The 22,194-nt window shown below is 34.4% G+C and overlaps 1 protein-coding gene across 7 annotated transcripts in view; it reads right to left on the reverse strand.

Annotated features, from left to right (window-relative positions):
- GRIA2 (glutamate ionotropic receptor AMPA type subunit 2) overlaps positions 1-22,194 on the reverse strand; it is a 121,944-nt gene that overhangs the window by 19,853 nt on the left and 79,897 nt on the right. For all 7 annotated transcript variants that reach the window (XR_012498169.2, XM_019733153.3, XM_019733150.3 and 4 more), the window contains exons 6-11: positions 19,598-19,759; positions 6,574-6,741; positions 6,193-6,297; positions 5,399-5,509; positions 3,660-3,866; positions 2,802-3,172 (exon numbers count right to left, since the gene is read on the reverse strand). Coding sequence is in view for 6 of the 7 variants with exons in the window: in XM_019733153.3 (XP_019588712.1) it covers positions 2,802-3,172; positions 3,660-3,866; positions 5,399-5,509; positions 6,193-6,297; positions 6,574-6,741; positions 19,598-19,759 (1,124 nt within the window). In the remaining variant the exon portion in view is untranslated. The remainder of the gene's footprint in view (positions 1-2,801; positions 3,173-3,659; positions 3,867-5,398; positions 5,510-6,192; positions 6,298-6,573; positions 6,742-19,597; positions 19,760-22,194) is intronic.

Below are 22,194 nucleotides of genomic sequence, written 5' to 3' on the forward strand. Positions count from 1 at the left end.
TAAGACCTGCTTTTTTTGCTCTATTCCAGTACTTAAATCAGATTTAATGAATTCAGTATGCCAATTTATTTAAAGTGTATATCTCAAAAAATTATTGGATATACGTAATTCAAAACAAAATTTTTGAGCAACTTATTATTTACTCGTTAGTGTTTTCAAAGGTTCAATTAATGATTTTGAAACAGTTCCTGAGACATTTTATGCAAAGGGGCAAATTCAATTTTATGTTTATGGTGAAAAAATAGTTTTTCTAATTAAAAAGAAAACTTTCCCCTCTCAGCATCTGTACTAAAAGAGCAAATAAATGAACATATTCTAAGATTGTTTTTTATTTTCTATTTAACAAATATTTTACAGTGTTATTTTGTTTAATTCATTTGAATCCGTTAGAGATATTCGGGGGGCGGGGGGGAAACAGAAGCAAGCAGAGGAATAAAGGTGAATTTTAGAGCATTTTGCTCTCATAATTTCTGTGGTTCTACTCTTCAGAAAATTGTGATAGGATAATCTAAACTTAATTTCAGGCAAGCGACCAACTCTGTTCAATAAACTATTCTAGATTAAAATTTAAATGTATTATATTAATATTAATAATGTAGTTCCATATAATATTTTAAAGAGATGATAAATATCTTTTAAAATATTTAAAGAGCATCTCTAAAGAGATCTGTGCATTTCATGTATCATCATTATTATTTTAGATGCTAAGCTGCTCTATTCTTTTCTAAACTGAAGTAACTGTCATTGCATTTTAAATAGACAGTTTGATTCATTTTAAAAATGATTAAATTTGCTAATACTATATAGCATGTTCAATTTTTAAATGCACATATAACATAAAAGATATATGCTTAAAATTTTTAATAAAGTGAATTTTGCCCATATCCTATATATTCTGACAAAAAATATTAATTAATAAAAAGAAAAAATACACTATCTAAAATATATTTATGTTACCAGAAAATAAAAATTATTATATGTGAAATTGTAGTGAAATCAAAAGCACAGGAAAAAAAATCATGTTTTAGGAAGCAGGCTTGTTGAAAATTAGTTGTGTATGTCCTGGTAGATCCTGGAGTAACATTGTTAAATATGCCCTGTGCTCCAGCCTCCATGTGTAAATATGTTTTCTGCTCCTTGACAAGCGCTGAACACCAAAACAATGACCTTCAGAGCCATGAGGCCTGAGGAGCAGGGCAAGCAAAACTGAAGATCCATCCATGGGAACCCAGGTCAATATACCGACTCCATAATGAACCCCCATACACCTCTCCCTACTTACTCAAAAGGCAGAGCATAGTTCATGTCACCCTAAGATAATTGCCTTCTGTCTCAAGACTAGGTAACGTTATACTTTAGTAGTCTTCTTTCCAAAGATCAATCATTTCATTATTTACGGACCAGAATGTTCTCTGATATCCCAATTCAGTTAATATTTTTCTTCCTTGTTATTAGAAAATTATCTTAATGTGTTTAACTTAAATCAGATGTGTTTAACTAAATGTAGAGATAGAACTATGGCTTTAACACATCTTGTCAGAGGTCATCAGAATTATATATACATAACTATATATGCCATAAAAATACCACTGGTATATTTTTAATTCAGTGTAGTTCCATAGAAAAGCTACAGGAAGTGATTGAATTAAGATTGTTTAGATCCATATAATTCATAAAAATTCACCCTACTATCAGAGAAGTAAGCAGTTGATAATTTATGGATACATCATATATTTTCTTTATCTCTATATTTGGAGTATACAGTAAAGATTGCAAAAGATACAAATTTTTGAGCTTCTCATATAGTTTTTTTTTTTTAATTAATCACTTATTTTCCCCCGAAGTGCTAAAAAAAATTAACAATTTAATGAAAATAGTTTTAAAAAGTCACCCCTTCTCTATTTATTAAAATATACCATAGAATCAAAGAAGAGTAATCAATCCTAAATTAAAATATGACAATGGATCAATAATCATTTAGGCTTTAAATGTGAAAGCAATCACACTAGAAAAGGTATGATTTATTCTTCTGAAAAACAAACTATGATTGTCATTCTTATTCATGTATATAACGTGAACAAAGGCATATGTGTTTTGTGATATATTCATCATTTCTGAGTGTTCTAGTGCAGGAATTAACATATCATAATGAGAAGAGAAGAGTATGAATATATTCCATGATGTATATAGTGCCATTCAATATGGCACAAGCTTTTATAATGAATTGGCCATTATTGTTACACAGCCATGTATTTCTAGATATTCGTAAAATGTTATAACCTCCTTTTAGTCCAGCAACCTAAACTTGAAAAAAAACACAAATTTTATAATCTCACCCCCACCATTTCCATGAGCTGATTAATGATGGGTAAATAAAAGAGATGGGATGTGTGCCAATGAAGTTTTGTAAACAAGCTGTTGCTTTTATAGTTAATAAGTAATATTGCCCATTTTCCCATATACAGGTCTGTGTATCAACACACAGATGACTGTAAAATGAGAATATGCAGCAAAAACACGGTACCCCTCCAAGAAGGCATGGAATGATAGAAACCTTATGCATTTTATAGCTCCTCCATGGTGTGTATAATTTCACCAGGGAAATATAAGGTCAACATTCAAAGAACGTTGCTCAAATATTTCACAGACTTATGCCGATTATAAGTATCTGTCCTTAAGAGTCTTAAACTGCTTGGACAGGTAGTCGGCAGCTGGTTACTTCTTTAGAGTGAATTCATAAACACCATGAATGTCCACTTGAGACCTAAAATGCACAAAGTTGAAGCAGGTGAGTAACCAACCTTGGCGAAATATCGCATCCTTGCTGCATAAAGGCACCCAAGGAAAACCAGAGACTATTAAAAATCCCAAATTCATTAGTTGATTCACTACTTTGTGTTTCTCTTCCATCTTCAAACTCCTCAGTGTGCCACTCGTAGGGGCTAAATCTGCTGACCAGGAATAAAACTACACTGACCCCAATGTAGGCAAAAACAATGCACATCCAGATCTCATAGGCTAAAGGATCAAGAAATGAAAACACTCCTGGTTTGGACTTCTGAGGCTTCTTGATCATGATAGATATCCCGAGGCTCATAAAGGGCTTTGAGAAGTCAATCACCTCTTCTCTCACAAGGGTAATAGTTAATGGAGCAATTGCAATATCAGCTTTCTGTAAGGGAAACAGAGGAAAGTAGTACCTGGAGTTATGACCAGAAAGGAATCATGGTTATATTATTGGATCAAAAGGGAAGGGAAGGAAATCAAGAAAATGGCAATAATTATTTCCCTGGTAAAGTCCTAGTAAAGAATAAACAAAAAATATCATTCCCCAATTAACCCTCCTTTTCGTAAACACATAGTACACCTACTTGGCTTGATTACAATAATTCCATCTTTACATCTATGCCTTTGTAGACTTTGAAAAATGCATATGACCCAGATACTACAAGACAGAGGAACTGCCTGTCTCACTTAATCTGCACATTTGCTTCTGACTTCATTCTTAATCTTCAAATGTTCAGAGGGAAATTAGATAGTATTCTTAGAGTAATGCAGGAAACCAACAACCTCAGACATAGGTACTTTTCAGGGAGGGGAGGCATTCTGTCAACAACAGTTCAAATTGAATGACTTTCTATGAGAAGAGTTGTACTCACCCCATATACAAGTTCTCCAACCATCCCATTCCAAATTTTCGTGTCTGCATCCCTGGCCCCATACTTGCCATCCCCAACAATCGTCAACTTGTACTTGAATCCACAATGTTTGGCAATTTCTGCAGCCAAGTCAACACAGTAGCCCTCATAGCGCTCATTGCCTTCGAGCATTTCATGATTTTTCTTCATCATAACATATGGAGATTCCTATATGAAAAGGTGGTGCTTTAGTTGATAAAAATAGCTGTGTTAATTATTTATTCTCATTGAATCAAATCTTCTGGTTTAATAACTGCCTGTTAGCCAGAGACATCGTAGAATATAAATGGTGAACAATATGAGGGGAAAAAATAAGCATAATTCTTCTGAATAAAGGCCTTCAAATGTCTATCATTGCATTTCATTAACATGGCTTGTCCCTAGCGATACTAAAGTAACCAAGAGACTCAAAAGCAGAAACTGTTGGCATGTCTCCTTGTCATGTCTGTGATTCCTAGGGCTTAGAGAGGCCGCTAACAAGGCCATTCAACATCTATTTTATTCAATTCTGATGCACCACATTCTTTTTCTGGGTTAAGTCTATGCCAACCCCAAGAACTATCATTCACCCAAAACTGTTGAACTTGTTGCAACCTGTCCAAGAACAAGGTTGTTATGGAAATTGGGTTGTTGGCCAGTGATATGCAGAAGATTGAAAGGGTCATTGCCATGGTGCTGTTCTATCCTATCCTGTCAGACTTCAGCTCCCACTTCATCTATGAGATATAATGTCCTAGAATGATATTACAAGTGCAGCTAGATAGTAGCCTCCCCCTGCAAATATAAGAAAGAGGAAGCATGAGAAAATTACCCAACACAGCTCAATACTCTCCACTGAAAAGTGGCGTCAAGGATATTTGTGGTCTCAGTGAGAGTTCCTTTCAATGGCATGATGAAGGCAAAATCCTCAAATATCTAGCTGACACTTATTAAGCTATTTCTAAATGCCAACCAGTGCTTTTTATACAAATCCTTATTAGCCTATCTGTATTTTTTGTCAATATTGTTTGAATGATGAATCCCACAAATTACTACTATACATCACTGCTTAGCAAAATAAAATCGTTTTGTCACAGGATTTTGGACTATTAGTCAACCCCATTTCCTCCACTTTATTTCACCAACAGCTTGTCATAATCTACATCTCCCTTCCATCTATCCAAAGCCCAGATGTTGAAGATCCAGTACAATTCTGTCTCATTCAATATACATTTATTTGGTGCTCGCTATGTGCCAACTAATATGTTGACACTTGGGGTTAAAAGAAGGGAGATCATCTTTGCCTTTAAGGAGTTCATCTTTTATTATGAAGAAAGAGAAACTGGCAACATTATTATAACATGTAATAAATGTAAAGAAAGAATGTACCCAGAATTGTATGGGAATAAAAAGGTGAAGCACCTGAGAAAAATAGGAGATGTGCTCTTTAAGACTTTCCCCAGTTGTTCACCTGTGTTCACAGGTTATGAATTACCTGTCAAGCTACATGTCAGCCTTGAAGAGACAGGGAGTAGTTTTGAAAGCTTTAGCTAGTGCTCGTATAGTCCTTTTGGCAGAGTAAATATGCAATAAATGATTCAAACTTTGCAAAAGCAACACTGTGATAGTTATTGTCCTAAAATATAAACAGCAATTCTAGGTGGCAAATATTGTTCATAAGAGAAAAATAAAGTAAAACATAGGCATAAGTAGCTAATTACCAAAATTGTAGTGACAACAACAGTCTTATTCTCAAGCCCAGAGGTATCGTTTCCAGAAGGGAGCTCAGTAAGGGTAACAACCATTTTGTCCACTTCACTCCAGTATCCAATCTGAAAAAGGTTACAGAAGGTATGCACTTGGACAAAGACCTCTCTATTAGCAAAGCATTTAATGATTTTCCAACCCATGTCTGAATCTAAAATTACGCCTTTATTAACTAACCTTCTTCTAAATAGAGATGTGTCTTTGATAATATGTGAATCTAACAGGAATAGACAGGGACTATAAAAACAAAGAAACGTAATTCTTAAAAATGCCTTATTTCTTCATGTTCACGTTTCATATTCTCCAAGGATCATTTGTTTGTGAGTGATCCTTTAGAAATACAAATAACGTCCAAACAATGGCATTTTAACCATAACAGTCGAAATTGAACAGTTAACATGCATATTTGCACCAGCTATACTTTCTCTTCTAGACCATAAACTTGCAGCATTAGTTCTTTTTCTTCTCATTAAATTCTTTTTCTACCTTGGTCCAAAAAAAAAAAAAAGGAAAAAAGCATTAACCATTCTATTTGTAGTTATTTAAAGTTAAATTTCAGTGTTACTTACCAGAAATGAATAGATTTGATTTATGAAAACATATTCAAAAAAATATCTGTTTCTGAAAGTTGTTAAACTCTATCTATGGGAATGCATAGCTCCAGGACTCTATGGAAGATGAGGTGATTTTGATGGGTTAGCTAACTACCTCCTCACATAGAACTGTCTTTAAATCACTAATGATTTACCTTCCGGGGCCCATTAGTTTTGAGCTCCATGATGTTAATTGTATAGTTAATTCTTTTTCCATTCTGGTCAAACTTTATATTTCCTGAGAGACCTTCAACCTGAACCTAATGAGGAAATGGGAAAGAAGCACAGTTATAAATTTACTTCAATCAAAGATACAAACTGTACTGATTACTCTCACTGGGCTCAAGTTAAGGAAACTACATTTATAAGGTTTCTTTTCACTCTTCACTCTTTTCACTCTTCTTCTACCTTTGTATACTTAGGAAATAATATTCCCTTCACATTAAACATAAACAATAAAACAAGATAACTAATTCAGCAGGGAAAAAAAAATAGCCATTGTTAATTCACATTAATACGCATGTCAAGTGACTGACCTGTTTGAGGGCCCTTTCTATTTCTACACCTTGTCCCCAGGGGACGGCTGGGTTTGCCAGACAGTCTCCTGCATTTCCCCTTCGGGAGATTTCAATTCTCTGCTTCCGTAGGTTGCGGAAAGCTTCAGTCATCACTTGAACAGCATCATAGGTCAGAGCAGAAGTATACTGAAAAATATCACGCACATTTCATAAGAATGGGAGAAAATTCAGGGACTCACTGCTCACTGGCCATCAAGACAATCCAGTTGCCCACCATATAATACCATGCCAAGTCCAAGAATTTGGACACAATGTCTGCATCTAGAAACCTAAGATTCTAAGAGAAGTAGTATGGACTCTTGGGACTATGGAAAGTGGTCTTGACTCTCAACATTTTCTATGTTCATATCTCAGCTATTTCAGGTAAGACCTTACATAGGTAATAATTGTGTCAATGTTTTTCTGTTGTTGTTTTTTGTTTGTTTGTTTGTTTGTTTTACAACCAGTTTCTCCTTAGACCATCATTTTATGGTCTGATGGCCTGATCTGGTGATGCAGGATGTTATCATATTAATCAATAAATAGTTCTCCACTGTCCAATGAGGAACTCATTTCGCAATAAGGAAAGAATACTGATTAGTTTCAGGATCCTTAGTCTCTAATCAACCCTAGTGATGCTCATATAGATAGATCTGCAATGGACTTTTGAGGTTTTTTTTGTTTTGTTTTGTTTTTTGCTTTGTTTTGTTTTGTTCTTTAACTTCCTCTAGATGATTATGGTAACCAAGTAGAAGAACTACTACAGTTTCTAATTTCTATGCCCCCTTCATGCTTCAATAGTCTATGATAACGTTGGTTCCAAACTTATGGTATTCAGAACCCAATAGGACAGCAGGACAGTTACAGGAGCTGGGAACCAAGCAGAAAAAAAGACTACATGTGTACTAAGCATTGTCAGTGGCTAGTAAGCATTATTGTGTGCATGTATATATACTGACACCTGTCAAATGTATGGTGCTACTGTCAGTAATAATAAATCACATTTTAACATAGAGCCTTTAATGACTGCTAAGGAAATGTCTGTTCTTGAGTATTTTTCAATCTGTAGGTAAGAAAAGTACAGTGAAATTGGGGGGAAATGGAATATCATACTGATTTTGTGACACTCTAAAATTCTTAACCACAAATCCAAAGTGGGCACTCAGTATTGCCAAATAATCCTCCTTTCTTTAGTGACTTAGTTCTTCCACTCTCAAAAATGATTATTTTATACCTTCTTTTATCTTCTCTAATACCCATATTTCCACACACTTCCTTTTCTCTGAATTCCTGCTGGTTATCTTGCCTTACATGTCACTGAGAAAACAGAAACTATCAGACAGAACCTCCTTGTCTTTCAACCATGTAACTACCTAGCTCCACATTCTCTCGGTTTCCCTCCTGAGTTGATAACACACGAGGTGTTACATGAGGTGACCGTACTCCTACCTCGGGGCAGTCACTATAACAGCGCACTCGTCCAGTCCCTCTGATCTTCTTAAGGACATTGTTTCTGCAATTACACCCTCAATATCCTGCATCTGCATCCCCATTTTTTTCTGACTATTGGATCATCTCTATTATCAACTCAACTGCTCTTATATCTCCAGCCACAAATAATGGGATAGATGATACATATAGGTAGACAGAGATATAGATAGATGATAGTTGTAGATACCATGTTTCCCCGAAAATAAGACCTAGGCGGACAGTCAGCTCTAATGTGTCTTTTAGACCAAAAATTAATATAAGACCTGGTCTTATTTTACTTATAGTAAAATACTTATAGTAAAATAAGATACTTATAGTAAAATAAGACTGGGTCTTATAATATAATATAATATAATATAATATAATATAATATAATATAATATAAACCAGGTCTTATATTAATTTTTGCTCCAAAAGACACATTACAGCTGACCATCTGGCTAGGTCTTATTTTCAGGGAAGCAGGATAGATAGAGATAGATAGATAGATAGATAGATAGATAGATAGATAGATAGATAGATATAATAACTGCTTCTTAGGTCTGTATCTCCTTCCATTTTCCATCCTCTTTTTCTGTTTCCTTCATAAGAAAATTTGTTAAAAGGAGTGTTCTAAATTTGCCTTTCCACATCAACCTCCTTGCTCTAAGTGATGTCATTCAGCCCATGGCTCCTTAAATTGCAGCCATGTGCTCAGACATTACTTCCTCAGAAATGCCCCTCCTGTCCAGCCCATTCCCAGTCACTCTCCTTCCTGGGATCTTTTTCTTCTCTTCATAGTCTCTACCAGTATCTGAGTATCTTGTTCATGTATTCTTGTCTACTTCATCTCTCCTCCCTACTGCAATATTTACTGTAGGGAAGTAGAAAACTTGTTTGACTTGTCTGTCACCACTGAATTCTCAAAGTCTGAGGCAGGGCTGGACAGATTGAGGAGACTTAATAAGAAGGAAGGAAGGAAGGAGGGAAAAGAAAGAAGGAAGGAAAGAAGGGAGACAGGGAGGGAGGGAGGGAAAGAGGGAGGGGAAAAGAGGGAAGGGAGGAAAGGGAGGAAAGGAAATCAAAGATCTTGATATGGACCTTGTCTTTATGGAACTCACATTCTCTGCCCGTCCAGTGAAAAGATATATAAACAGAAAATTTCAATATATCTGTTATAGTGTTATGAATTGGTCCAATGGTAGATAGATGTCCGTTTTGTTTGTTTTTTTATATGAGTGATATTCCAACAAGGCAAATGAGAAAATAATTTATGTGGTATGAATTATCCCCTACAGGGATATGGATATTTTTTTAAGCCTCTATTTTTTTTAATGCTAAAAATGGTAGTGTGAGGTTATCATTAATCTTTGCATGAATTGGTTTAGTCGAATCACTTTCATTTTATCATATGAATGAATCAATTTTGATGGGACAGTTGACAGGAAGAAAGAAACAGAGAAAATGATTTTCAGGCCGTATGAGCTGCCCGCTAAAATTTCTTCTCATGTGCTACCAGTTAAGTGTTGTTGCAGGCTTAAGTGTGAGTCCTTCTTTACATATCTAGACTATCCCCTGGATGGTCACACTGGAGTTTCCTACAAATACCTCAGCTAGACAGATCTAAATAAAACTCATTACCATTTATTTCCAAAGTCCGCATTCTTTTTTCCTTCAAACTGTGTATGCAAGAAATTAGCAAAATATAGTGTTTTACAGATCCAATTAGGCAACTTATATTCCTAGATTAGAGATGTAGTTTCTGGGAACCTGTCTTAAGACAATATTCTCAAATCCAGAGAATTTACATACAAAGATATTAATTTCAATATTATTTGTAATATGCAAAAATTAGAAACAACCTAAATTTCTGACGCTAAGGGGATATTTAAAAATATGTTTTCTGCCTTGAACAAATTTTATGCAGCCATTAAAAAGTGATACTAATGAAGGTTATGTAACAATATGACAAATACTAATTATTAAATCAATGAAAAACATATTACAACTAATTAAAAAACCTTTTTCTACAAAAAATGAGAGTAATTTAAAAATGGTTATATCTCTTCAACAAAAAAGGGAAAGCAAAACAACAAAATGGTTAGAATAATAGGGAGAAAACATACACGATTATATTTCTTTCCCAAGTATTCTATAATATCCATATACTATTTAAAAAACTGTATTATATCAAAAGCATTGTTTTAAATCATATCTACTTAAGAAAAAAACTGGAAAAATAAGAAATATCATATTAGGATTTATCTGCCTCAATTACATGTTCATTTATATTTTCTTAGAGGAAAATTAAAACAGAATAGTTTACTGTTCTATAAAGCAATTAGTTCATTATCAATATAAATCTTACAATAAAGTTTAGGTCACTGAATAGGAAACAGAACCTACAATGAATAATTTGGGTATTTTAAAAAAGTATAGCAATCTGTATTAAAAAATTTTAATAGTTAAAAGGCAAAAATCTTCATTGAGTCAGCTTGCTCACATTACTATAGGAAATACTATAAAGCTATCTGCTTAATGTTTTAGATGTTGGTGAAGTACATTAAAAAATAAGATTAGGTTGAATGAACTAAAAGCGTTTAATTCAATGCGGCATGTTATAATTATGATTCAGAGCATGAGCACGCTAAAAAGAAAAATCCTTTCAACCTTTTTTAAATGTTCAAATCTAATCAAGTCTCCAGCCTATTATCATTTTAAATTAAAAGTCACAATCATAGAAACACAATTCTGGGCCAAGAGAAAAATCAACAGCCTCTGTATCCAGAGTTTCATTTTGTTTATGTTCTGCATTTGTGGCTCATTTCTTTTTCAAAACAAATATGTTCACATTTTGATTGGATAGTTAAATATTTCCGTTTTATCCTACCATTCACTAAAGTAGATGTAAATTAATTTTAAGGGAAGATGATGACACTGTAACTATCTCCTTCTTTGAAAACAAATGCATCATCTCTGTCCTGATGTTTATGTTCTGTGAAATCCCTCAGCTGAGTTGGAAAATTATATTTCAGTGGGGGGCCATTATGTTTTGCAGTGTTATATCACAATCACATCACATCCATGCTTTAGGAAGAAATCTGGGGAAATGATTTTATGGTCCATTTTTCAAACACACTATTCCATTTTAAATGTGTAATTGTTTTGACTTATTTTTATTTAATGAAATTAAATATGTATTGAAACATTTTTGTTATGCCCAATATTCATCAGACATTATTCAATAATATATTACTGTAATTGTTCATTGATATCAAAAAACATTATTCTGACAGCCAAAAAAAAAAGAGGGGATGAAAGGAAGTCCTATGTACATTTAGAATTTAATGAATATACAAAGAGGATAAATAGGCTAAAAAAAAAAAATATGGGTCATCATAATCATAGCACCTAGTTCTAAACATGTAATCAATTATCAGTGCCATCCTAAAATAGAAAAAAATGTATATATCACTCAAAAAAGAAGTACTACAGTTTAGGTATTATGAAAGAGTTATAATATTTCCTATGAATGGCTACTTTCCAAATTTTCCTTGACACTTGAAATTGAGTTGAGTACAGTTGAGAAAGCGTTGCATATAGCATCAAAAGACAGGGCTCAACCTGATTTCACCATTTACTTCTTTGTAGCCTTGGGCAGGTTAACTAAAGTATCTGCGTCCAAGGTTTCTTATCAATGAAAGAAGGAGAGCAATGACTTTTCTATTTCATTGTAGTGTTGGAAAGGAAGTGAGGGACAAAGAAAAAATTCATGTTGACCTAGTTCTCTAGGTGCCAAATCTGAGCTGGATAGTTTCCTACTAAGCCCTTTTAAAAACTCTTATGCAACAAATATTTTGTTCCAATTGTATAGGCGAAGAATCCAAGTTATCAATTTATATTTTGTCCAAGGTCACAAAACTATGTGACAAAGATGGGATTTGAATACAGATCTCTGTGTTTCTGGGGTAACCAGGCTGACCAACTGTCCTGGTTTGCCTGGGATTGTTCACAGTTTTAGAACAAAGTCTGGAGTTGCAGGTAACTCCTCAGTCTCAGGCACACTGGGATGACTGGTGCCCTTGTATAGCAAATACCACATCAAGTGAGTAGGGTTACAGGAAGTAAGACGCTGGGTGAGTTGCAAACTATGCTAAAAATGAAAGTTATTAACCAGCATTTTGCCTTCGTTTTTCCTTTAATACTATATTTCCTGATATAAAACTTGCTTGTCTTTACAATGTTTTGAAAACCACTATCGTGTTTCCCCCAAAATAAGGCCTACCTGGACAATCAGTTCTCATGCGTCTTTTGGAGCAAAAATTAATATAAGACCCAGTCTTATTTTACTATAAGACCGGTCTTTAATATAATATAATATAATATAATATAATATAATATAATATAATACTGATCTTATATTAAGTTTTGCTCCAAAAGATGCAGGAGAGCTGATTGTCTGGCTAGGTCTTATTTTCGGAGAAACAGGATATTCTGATCTATAAAAATCTGTGATCCAATGAGTTCAGAAAATGATTCTCACATTCATATGCTAAAGGCTCTGAGAAATCCTGAGGTAACATTCCACTATAACTTTGTTTGATCAGCATTGCCCAAACTAATTACCATTTAAAAAATTTCCTTAAAACTAATTACTTCCCATAAAAATAGTGTTCTGTGTAACATACCATAGGGTGTTAAAAGTTTTATGTACTGCCTAAATTTTACATACTCATTTTAAAAATATCATTGATTTTTAGTTAAATAAAAGTATTATAGGTGAATTATATTTCTCTAGAGAATCTTACATAAGAGAACTCTCAGTTTCTTCATTTTACAGAATTATCAACATGGTCAAAAATAATGGGCTCTAGGAAAAATAAGAAAGCCTATGAGAAAACTTTTAGAAGCTTTTCTTATTTTTTTAAGATTCATGTCAATGTCCAAGAATCAACTTAGAGCCACAGGAAAAAGAACGGTATTAAGACACATATTATAAAATTAAACTTAATTCACTTGCCTCAATTTCAAATTCAACTGCAGTCCACCCTCTGGAAAGAGCTATCTGTGATAAGATCATCTTTAATTTCCTAGAAAGCTTTTTCAACGTGCCCTTTGAAACTTCGCAAAGTAACAAAAATCTCCATAAAAGCTCAATATTAGTGAAGCAACAGGAACTCTCATTTATTGCTGGTGGGAATGCAAAATGGTACAACCACTTTGGGAGACAGTTCGGCAGTTTCTTACAAAACTAAACATCCTCTTACCATATGATCCTGCAATTGCACCGGTTGGTATTTCCCCAAAGGAGTTGAAACCATATGTCTACTCAAAAACCAGCACACAGATGTTCACAGCAGCTTTATTCATAATTGTCAAAACTTGGAAGCAACCAGCATGTCTTTCAGTAGGTGAATGGATAAATAAATTGTGTATATAAACAATCAAATATTTTCAGCACAGAAGGAATGACCTACCAAGCTATGAAACGATGTGAAGGAACTTTAAATGCATATTACTAAATTAAAAAGCCAATCTGAAAAGGCTTCATACCTTAGGATTCCAACATTCTGGAAAAGGCAAAAAAAATGGAGAGAATGAAAAAATCATTTGTTGCTAGGAGTTGGGAGTAGGCGGAGGGATGACTAGGCAGAGCACAGAGGATTTTTAGAGCAGTGAGAATACTCTGTATAAAATGATAATTAATGATGGAAGCATGTTAGTATACATTTGTCCAAACCCATAGAATGTACCGAGTGAACACCATGAGTGAACCCTAATGTAAATTATGGCCGTTGGGTAACTATAATATGTCAATGTTAACCATCAATTCTAATAAATGTGTCACTCTGAGAAGTGAAGTTGACATATGGGAAATATCTGTACTTTCTGCTCAATTTTGTGTGAACCTAAAACTGCTCTGAAAAAAAAGTCTTAATTTAAAAAAAATAATAAAAAAACATCTTTAGTAAGCACAGAAACTGCATCGTGTTTCCAAGGGTGAAAGGTCAGCTCCATTGGGAAGGAACCAACATTAGCATCCTTTATTATTCTCTATAAATAGTAAAAATAATTTTAAATTTACTGTGAAGAAAAACTCTTCATTAAAAAAAAATAGGTTAACAACAACACATTTTTTTGCCTAAATTATCCAGTTGGCTATTGACCCAGACAGAAACTGTTGCTTATGAGCCAAGACTTTTACATCTCGAAATTGTAGATTCACTTAATGATTCAAATTTTCAGATAAAACTAATCAGATTGATCAAGATAGGAAAAACAACAACAACCCTCAAATCAATACATTGTCTGGTTTTGATTCATCCAGAGGGACTTTCTTTAAAGCAGATCTTTTATTTTATTGGTGGCATAAATTCCTTCCCCTGAATCACCCCAATTTCTAGGACTCTTCTAAAACAAGGTAAAAGTTTCTTATTTTTTAATAATCTATGAAAAATAAAACGAACAGTGTCCAGTGTAATTTAAGATTTGATTTCAGTACCTGGAGTTCAGAGATGACTCCCTACAAGCCACTACAATCTTTAAGAGACAGAAGATCTATTTGGAAAGTCATAGATTCAGCAAAAATTTTAAATGTTAGTGTATTTTTTATTGTGTGCTTAAATTAACACTTTACATAATCATGGTGTTAGAGATTTAGGAAAACTCTTAGAGATCACTTATACTTACTCCCTTTACAGAGGAAGAAATGTGGAAATGAGATGAACCCAGATATCCTGCAGTAATGTATTTGTATTTTAAATGGTGTTTTTTATATATACATATGTGTGTGTGTGTATATATATATGTATATTTAAGTATGTACATATATATTTAAATAGTGCAACATTTAAAAAATATTTTTTATAAAATATGTAATTTTGTGAATATTAAAATTTTAATTTATGGGTTTACTTCAGTCATATCCACATTTTTTAAACTACAAACAACAAAATATAAGGAACTAAACATGTGAAACCTGTAGGTTCTTGTGTGGCAAAATGCTTTACTATCAGGAGTACAGGATGCCTGTGTGTCAGCTGTGGTTTTGGTCAGTTAAAACATTCAAGAAACAGGACTAATTCTATTAGGTCACCAGGGTACTATTTAATGCACGATGCTAATTACTCGACTGAAAAAGATTATACTATTTTCAGACAGGCCTAATGATTCTCCTAGGATAGCAATTAAGAAAACTTGAGTCTGTGCTTTAAGTCGTTTGCTGAGGAAAATGAGATTCTTATAAGAAAGCTATTATTTAAATGCCACACAAATGTCAGTCATGTATTATTGTTAAATTCAACACCAGCAGGAAACAGCAGACACAAAAGTTGAACTAAGGTTTAAGCTGTTGGTATGACAAGGTTGAATGCATAGTTCTATCTTGTAAGTTGTTGCAGACACCAAAAACACTGAAAATGTATCTAAAGATAGAAATATTTGTAAATTATTTTTGAGATAGTGGCAAATCATTTCTGTAATCTGTTTCTTTTTGGAAAAAAAAAAAAAAAGGAATGTAAAATGCCAATTTTTTAAGTGCAGGTGCCATGTTGGTTCAGGTCTGATTACTACAGTCATTTTACACTTCATCAAGTAAAATAACACTACTTTTCTGCCATGGCTGAATAAAAGAACATTGAAACTAAATTTCATAGCAATGATAATTACTTATTTCTTTTTCAGTGGTTAGATATTTTCAAAGTGTTTATTTATATTCTTCATTTCATCACTCTTCATTTCAACAAATACCTATTAGGTGCCTACTCTGTGCAACCCACTGTATGAGATTTAGGGGCAATAAGATACAAATAATGGAGACTGCCTTTCGGATTCTTGTTTTTAATCTATAAATAATGTCAACTGAATTTTTATCAATGGATTGTAAATGAATGGTTACGATTTTTGCAATTATTATTTATTTTACCAATAAAAAATTGAAAGAACTGGCCAATGCAACAAATACATTTATTACCCTCCACCCTTGTGCCACATTTCAAACTACCATCATCTGTTGTCTAGATTGTTTGTGATATCTTACTAAAAGCTCCTCTGCCACCACGTACTCGCCCTGCAATCTGTTGTCACCAGGGCAGGCACAGTAACCTTCCCGCATCAAATCCATGAGCATTGCCCTCCTCTAGTAGTTCCAATTGCTCTCAAAATAACACACACACAAAATTCCTTAGGCACACGAGGTCTGGATCCTGCATGTTTCTAAAGTATTAGTTCTGAGAATTCCTCAAAATATCTCTGTTCAACCTCTTGCCTTATGGAAATGTTTATATTTTCCTTGCACTGGGGACTTTTACAGATCTTATTTCCTCTATGTGGAGCCATTGTCCCTTCTTTATCCTAATTCCCACTTCTCCTTCAAGGTCAAAATTCCATAGTGCTTCTTTTAAGATGGTTTTTATTTCCAGAATTTGGATAGGAGCTTCTAGGAGAAGCTAGCACAGTCCCTTTGTTTCCCTCTATTTGTTCATTGAGAAAGCCTTTATTAAATAGCTACTGTGTATCGGGCCTTATTCTAGGAGCTCAGGATCCATCAGTGAACAAACAACAATTAAAAAAAAAAAAATCCCTGCCCTCATGGCACTTACTTTCAAGCAGGAGGAGAAAGACAGTGAATAATGCAATGAATAGATTAATTAAAAATAGAGTACAGTAGAAGGCAATAATGAGAAAAACATGGAGCAGAGAAAGGGCTATGGGACATACCCTAATCGGTGGAGAGATTGCAATTTTCAATAGAGAGCTTACCATTGGCTTCCTGGAGAAGACAGAATTTGAACAAAGACCTAAAGAGTGAAGAAGCTTAGCCATGCAGATATATAAGAGGAGAATAGTTCAGAAGAGGAAATAACCAGCACAGAGACCTTAAAGTGAGAAGGTGACTTTCGTTCTTAAGGAACAGCAGTAAGGCCCAGTGGGCTGAAGCAGAGTGAGCAAGGAGGATAGTGCCAAGAAAGGAGGTCCCATGTGACTGGGTGAAAGAATATTTAGGGCCTTACAGGCCAGTGGGATGACTTAGACTTTCACCTCACGTGAAACAGAGGGCCACTGAAGGACTGGAGCTTAACAGTGACTTAATCTAATTTATGTTTTAAAAGGCCCCCAAATGTGGAAGATAGAGGGGCAAATGTGGAAGTAGGGAAACCAGTTTAGGAGATCATTTCAATAATCCTGGCAGAGATCATGGCTAGATTTAGGGAGGTTGCAGAAGATGTGGTAAGAAATGAAGCAGAGCTGATAGGATCCTTGACAGATAGGATGTTGGGTACCAGGGATAGAGAAGAGTCAAAGACATTTGCAAGTTTCTGGTCCAACGGACAACTGAAAAGATGGAGTTACTATCAACTGAGATGGAAAGACTGTTGAAGGAATAGTTCGCAGGGGCTACACTTTCAGTCTCCCTGACTCTGTCATGCCGTCGCACCGCTTCAATGTGTCTCTATAAGTGTTGTTCTCTTCCAAACGCCCTCCCATATTTCTCCTCCTGCCCAAGCATATGCTAAGCCCCGCCCAGGGATCCCACCTCTAGAAAGCCTTCCTTAACATCTCTTTTTCCACACTGTCCTAATCATATGCAGTGGCCTGGCACATTTTACATGCATCATTCTCTATTTGTTCATTTTCATGTGTGCCTCCTACATTAGACTGCAGATTATCAAAGGCAGGGATATATATATATATATATTTGTAATTCCTGGCCCTCTAGTCCATGAGCAATACATATCTGTGTTAAGATGAACTCCTACCCTCAGCAGATTTTCAGTAATTTTGATCAAGCTTCAAAGGCCATACACAATATGTCTCCTATTGGCTCCTATGTTTCCAAAGCTTTGCTAAGTCCTTGTAAATGTTGTTTAATCTTCACAGCAACTTGGGAATTAATAGCCACTACTGCATTGTGGAGATGAGAATGCTGAGCAGAGGGTCAAACAGTAAATCAGAGCCGAAGTTTTCACTTATAAGTCTATGTTCTTTGCAGCACCCAACAATGAAGGGCCATCACAACCTCTCTGAAACTTGGCATAAGCAGCCAAAAGGAAGGCACTGTGGAGGAAAATGCTACAGTGAGAAGGGAGCAAAGAAATGTCACCAGGGAGGCTCTCAACAGAGGATAATCTGGTTCTGGGTTTTGGCAAAAATGTTAACAGAATGTGTTGCCAAGATTTCTCATACCCCAAATTCACTTTGCGTTTTCATGCATGACACATGAACTTGAATAATATGACTTCCATGAGAAAAAAAATCATCTCCTTTTGCTTTCATCCTCCTCACTGAGGGCAGCAGTGGGAGGCAACAAGATGACTAACAGAGTATTCAAAAGGAGCATTTTGGTTCCATTTGAGTATGAATGTCACATATGCTCTTCATCCGTGGACTTAAATGGCATCATCTCTGAATGGATGGAAGCCTGCAATTCTACAGAATGGGCTCAGCAGTCAGACCGCTAGGGAGTGCAGGTAGAGACATACATTGACTCGGCCTGAAAGACCAGGTGTGTGTTTGCCTTCTCTGTAGCCTGTTATGTGACAGTATTCCCAGAAACCCACAATGCTGCTATAGACAGTATGAATGCTGAATGTCAATCAAGGTCACCAAACAAGTAGTCACCTAGTTTTGAGAAAAAAGAAATAACTCTGAATCTGACTTAAGATTAATAAGATCTATTTACACACCTAAAAGGAGAAAACTTCAAAGCTTCAAATCCTTATCTAGAGCCAGTCTCATAGCCAGACACAAATTTAAGGCTAAATATCTATATCTTTCTTTTCCATTATGTGCAGAAAAACAAAACAATACCAAACCTCTCCATGATGTATAAACTTAACTGTGAGAGCAACTGAAATAACACTGTTCCCGACTATTCATATGCAATCTGCTTTATAATACACACATGAACAAACAAAATCACTACACATTTGAAAAGGTATTGCAACTCTCGCTCTTAATTATCATAAGTCTAGTTTCACAGAGCGAACATCATCTCTCCCCACTCACTCATTGATCCACTCTTCGCCAGGTTTTATTCTTATTGCTGCTCTCAGTAAGGTCACCAGGAGAAAAGAGAGAGAGAGAGAGAGAGAGAGAGAGAGAGAGAGAGAGAGAGAGAGAGAGAGAGGAGAGAGAGAGAGAGAGAGAGAGAGAGAGAGAGAGAGAGAGAGAGAGAGAGAGAAATACCTTCCTATCAACAGCAGAAATATTTACTATTTGGAGGTAAATATATGCATGTATGCATATGCAGAATAAAATACATTGGATAAACAAGTGAAGACCTCAATGTGTCCAAACCATGGAAAATAAGAGATGAGTCTGGTTATTACTTATACCAAAGCAGTGCATCACACTTAGCATTCAAAGATTCTTCATTTTATTGCATAAAGTGTTACATTTATTTTTTTAATTACTGAAACAAATTGAGATTTTTGTCTTCTTCTTAAGGTGTCCCAAGGAACAGGCTACTAGCCAGCAGTGCAATATAGATAGATATTGAAACAGATGCAGATATTGACAGATAGAGACATACCTTAATTGTAGTTGTGTGTGCGCCGGGGTATTCTTTTTCTTCAAGTGTTGACCATCTTTCTATAAATTTAGATACCAGAGAATCATCATAATCCACGATCTGAAATCCAGAGACATTTGCGCCTCCAAACTGAATTTTCAATAGGTCTCCGTCAGTAAATCCCTAGACAGAAAATACATTTATGTCAAATAGAACTTAACGTTTACCAAATAACCCTGTGGTTTTCAAAGAACACAGAAATAAAAATCCTATAATAAATGTTTCATGAATTCATCAGTCAAAACTCTTCACCATCATTTAGCATCATCTTGGCATCATAGTGGTTCTTCAATCAATGGTCGTTAATTGTTGTAGTACATAAAGAGTACCCATTTTATTGAGAAATCTCCCATGATTAAGGTCCAGGTTTCATTTATTGAATCTACAGAGCGCCACCACGTGGTTATAGCTACTTAATAACAAACAAGCTACTTCTCCAAGAGTTCTAACATCGTGAGCCAGTTATTACTACTATTTAAATGGTTCATTGTCTCACATAAACATCTTTTAAATGGGAATGGAAGTTACTAAATGTCTAGTGATTTCTGAGAAGACTGAAACAACTTCACATTACGCACAAAACTTAATTTTTGATAAAATATATTAATTTGAAAAGTCAATTTCTCTTGCATTAGAATGAATTCAGTCACTACTAAAACTATCATATGGTGCTTCCATTGATTTCAAATATTTTGCTGTTGTAAATTATATCTCAATTTGAGAGTACATTCTCTCAAAAATGAAATCACATTTAGTAAGCCACATTATAAATATTTTCACCTTATACATTTATTCCTTATTGCACATAGGATTGAATGTATCCTGAATCCAAAATATAGAAGAAACTTTGCTTTGTGTTGATATTTTAAAATGTATTTTAATATTATTTGTGTGGAGAAGAATAGTTACTTTATTCTTAGTTCCTAATTTCATTTTTTAATCAAAATAATGCCAATAGTGCAAAAGGTATATAACAAAAATCATAAATTTTTGCTGTGCCCCACCCATGCTCTAGTTAAGCTGCTTCAAAACAATCAATTTCAATATTTATTTTTCATTTTTTTCTTCCATACTTCTGCATGACACATTTTTTGCTGTTCTGTCTTAATTTAGCCATTTTAGTTATTTTTGTTGAGTTGTTGCTTATACCAGATGATTATGTAATTCATTTACCTAACAAACCATGCATCTTCTTACCCACTTTAATGTTCACTCTTTTCACATTTATAATTCTGTTACTCGGAGCAAGGCCAAATAGTGTGCTAGGATTGCATTTTCTTTCTTGAATAATTTTTCATTCTAATGTTAACAATTGCTTCATTGTTTTTCGCTACTATAACTTTCTATATACCTATCCTTAGTTTTTTCCAGTTGGGCCATGAAAACTTCATGTTTATAATAATAAAACTTTAAAAAAAAATAAAATATTTAAACATATTGAGTAATCTATTTCATTTTTTTCTAAATATTTAATTTCCAGGAGACCTACTCCTTAATGCTGTGATCTAAATTGGTACCTCTTTCCATCTATTCTGCAGCTGTTAGCTTGGAGTATCCCTTTAGTGCTTTTCTGAGTAGTTCCCCTGTTTCCTTGATCACACTTTTCTCTAATGTTTTACTCCCCTTTTCTGCTCCAGTTCTCAGTGGTTTCCTGAGACACCATGGGGGTAAATTTTTTGAGATCTTCAATGTCTGAAAAAACCTTTATTTTGCTGACACTTGATTAATATTTTGGCTGGGTATAGAATTTTAAGTTGAAATCCTTATAGTCTGAAGGCATTATTCTACTGACTTTTGTGTCCATTGAAAAAAAAATAGAATGTCATTATTTCTAATTATTTTTTGTATGTGACCTACTTCATACTCCTGCCTCTTCCTACCTGCCAGAAATCTTTAAGGTCTTCCATTGATCTCTGAAATTTCATGATGATATTTTCTTTCAAAATGAGTGAGATCTTTTTATTTCATTATTGTATGTACTCAATGGACAGATTTGTGTCACTCAGTATAGGACATTTTTCTGCATGTTTCTTTGATAATTCCCTTTCCCTGTTTTCCCTGTTCCATCCTTCTAGAATGCTTGTTACTAAGACATTGTAATCCTTAGATTAGGTGTCTAAATCCCCCACACACAGCATTTTATATTGTTATTTTATTATACCTAATTGGGAAGATTTTCTCAACTTTATCACCAAAGTCATTTAATTTTACTTACTATTTTAGAAAAAATAATTTAACGTCCCAAAGCTCTTTCTTATTCTCTGATTTTTCTTCTTTTCCGTAGCATTCATTTTTTATAGATAATATATTTTGTCTTATTTCTCTGCAGATACTCATTTCAATTTTAAATGTTTTTCTCATGATATCTGCTTGCCCTGTTTCTCTTTATTTGTTAATTTGCATTATCCTTTGTGGCAAAGACTTTTTCTCAAATGCCTGGCTATGCTTGGCTATTTAACAGTAAGACACTAAAAAGCTTCTTGAAATTTCTCTGTGCAGGGAGAGGCTTTTTGATGATTGTGCTTTACTGTACGGTCAATAGTCAGGTGGAGTGGATA

The sequence above is a fragment of the Rhinolophus sinicus genome, chromosome 15 (assembly GCF_057876585.1).
Source record: "Rhinolophus sinicus isolate RSI-liver-muscle chromosome 15, RSI-T2T, whole genome shotgun sequence".
Taxonomy (NCBI): domain Eukaryota; kingdom Metazoa; phylum Chordata; class Mammalia; order Chiroptera; family Rhinolophidae; genus Rhinolophus; species Rhinolophus sinicus.